The sequence below is a fragment of the Arctopsyche grandis genome, chromosome 2, assembly GCF_051622035.1.
Source record: "Arctopsyche grandis isolate Sample6627 chromosome 2, ASM5162203v2, whole genome shotgun sequence".
Taxonomy (NCBI): Eukaryota; Metazoa; Arthropoda; class Insecta; order Trichoptera; family Hydropsychidae; genus Arctopsyche; species Arctopsyche grandis.
The window spans coordinates 26,094,245-26,096,428 of NC_135356.1; the positions used below are offsets into that span (position 1 = coordinate 26,094,245).

At 32.7% G+C, this 2,184-nt stretch overlaps 1 protein-coding gene across 1 annotated transcript; it reads left to right on the plus strand.

Moving 5' to 3' along the window:
- The first annotated feature begins 450 nt into the window (after positions 1 to 450).
- On the plus strand, positions 451 to 1,982 carry LOC143922328 (protein FAM200C-like). Its single transcript, XM_077445552.1, has 3 exons — positions 451 to 580; positions 1,565 to 1,848; positions 1,893 to 1,982. The coding sequence occupies exons 1-3, from the start codon at positions 451 to 453 to the stop codon at positions 1,980 to 1,982; spliced, it is 504 nt and encodes a 167-aa protein (XP_077301678.1).
- The last annotated feature ends 202 nt before the right edge of the window (positions 1,983 to 2,184 follow it).

Below are 2,184 nucleotides of genomic sequence, written 5' to 3' on the forward strand. Positions count from 1 at the left end.
GCGTTGTGACGTGCAAAGCGATTTTATGGGCGCTCACAGACTGTGCGTTTGCCTTGCGTTTTGAGGAAACGCAATTGAGTACAGCCGTTTGCAGTTACCCCTCGTTTTTATATATACGTATATACATATATGTATATCGCTTTCATTTTTGTACCCAAATGGGTTTCCTCAAAACGCAAAGTGTCAATAGGCCTTATTGCATCATGCACTCCTCTGTCAATTCGTTGGAGATGGTCGCGTTCATTTATAAGCGTTACTGTGTGTGGTGTAGTCTGAGTTCTTGAAAATTTTTTCTTCGCAAATTGGCCTTTATTTAAAGATGACAACCAATCAGAAAAAAAATGTCGACAATATTCTATTGACTATTTAAAATTCGGTTTTGTTCCATCTCCTACAAATCAACAATTGCCAATGTGTTTAATCTGTCAACACGTATTTTCTATTGAGGCAATGAAGCCATCGCGGTTAAATGAACATTTTTTAAAGAAACATCCCGACAAGAATAATAAAGACATATTGTACTTTCAAGAACTTAAGAAAACATTTGAAAGCCGTAATACTCTCAGTAATGTTTATAATGGTGCGTACGCACCAAGCCAACGAACAGCCCACAGGCCAACTTTTAAAACCAGTAGCGTACAAAATATCGAAATAAAAATTAAATTTAAAAATTGAAATTAAATATCTATTATTATTATATTAAAATTAAATTCAAGTATCAAAATAAAATTATAATCATTATATTAAAATTAAAATTAAATATTGAAAGTTAAAACAGAACATGCACAATTTAAATAAATTTTCGAGATTGACCTAAAATTAGATCATCAACAATCACATACAGGTAATCCTCGACTTTTGTTTGTCGAAGATGTTTTGACTTACGAAGATACGCACTAAGATCGAAAAAAAATCAAAGAATTATTATTTTTACTTCCCCGTAATGCGCAGTTACTGAGAATATATCATGTATTAGTATGGGTGATCCAACGATTTTTGCTAACCCGGGGTGTTGTCGGTCACATCAAACGGATTTTTTTATTCTTCAATTGTTTCTCTCGTCGAAATAAATCAAGTAATTAAATCATTTCAGAGGTAAAATTTATCGGATAATGTGTGATTATTAATTTTATTTCGACGAAAGAAAAAAAACCCTTTGACAAATCACCGACATCCGACACCGCGTTTTTTATGAATTGTTTTTTTTTTTATCGATCATCCCCGTGGAAATACAGTAACATCTCGTGACGACTTTAACAATATTTTTTTTCGCTCGTAATCAGAGAAATTATAATATTTCTCTGGTTTTAAATGCGGTGTCGTCGTAATTCAAAACATTGTTGTAATTCAAAACATCAACGATGATCTAATTTTAGCTCAATCTCGCTCTTTAGCTTGATTTTGATATTTAATTTCCATTTTAAAATTTAATTTTTATTTCGATATTTTGTACGCTACTGCTGGTTAAAAAGTTGGCCCAAAATCGTCGTTGGTTTAGTCCGTAAGCACCATAAGAAGATTTCAAGTCGGAACGAAAAAGGACTAATGGTATCTTATGAAATAGCACAAATTATGGCAAAATGTGGTGCACCACATACATATGGAGAAAAATTAATACTACCAGCTATACGTGTATTCATTAATAATATGATCGGACAAAACCAGCAAGAGATTCTTTCTTCAGTCCCATTGAGCAATGACACGGTTTCAAAAAGAATTGATGAGATGGCAAATGATATCACGGTTTCAAAAAGAATTGATGAGATGGCAAATGATATCGAAATTCAATTATGTGATGAACTGCAGTCTAACGAATTTTCATTACAATTGGATGAGATAATGGACTGCGTGATAATGAATCTCTACTACTTGCTTATGTACGATTTGTGAAGAATGAAGAAATTATCGAAGAAATGTTATTTTCAAAATTACTTAATACTGACACGAAAGGTTCACTCAAAATGACTGTGAAGCTAAAATAGTATTCAATCAATGTGATTATGATGTTTTTTGGGTCCGTTTTCGCCATCGATACCCTCTTCTGTGGAAAGAGGTAAAATTACCCATCGTAGTATTTCCTTCATCATATTTAGTAGAAAAGGGTTTTAGCGCAGAACGCATATATTAAAAAAATCCCGAAATCGATTACAGATAAGCCAAAGAGGAGATTTGAGACTGTATTTA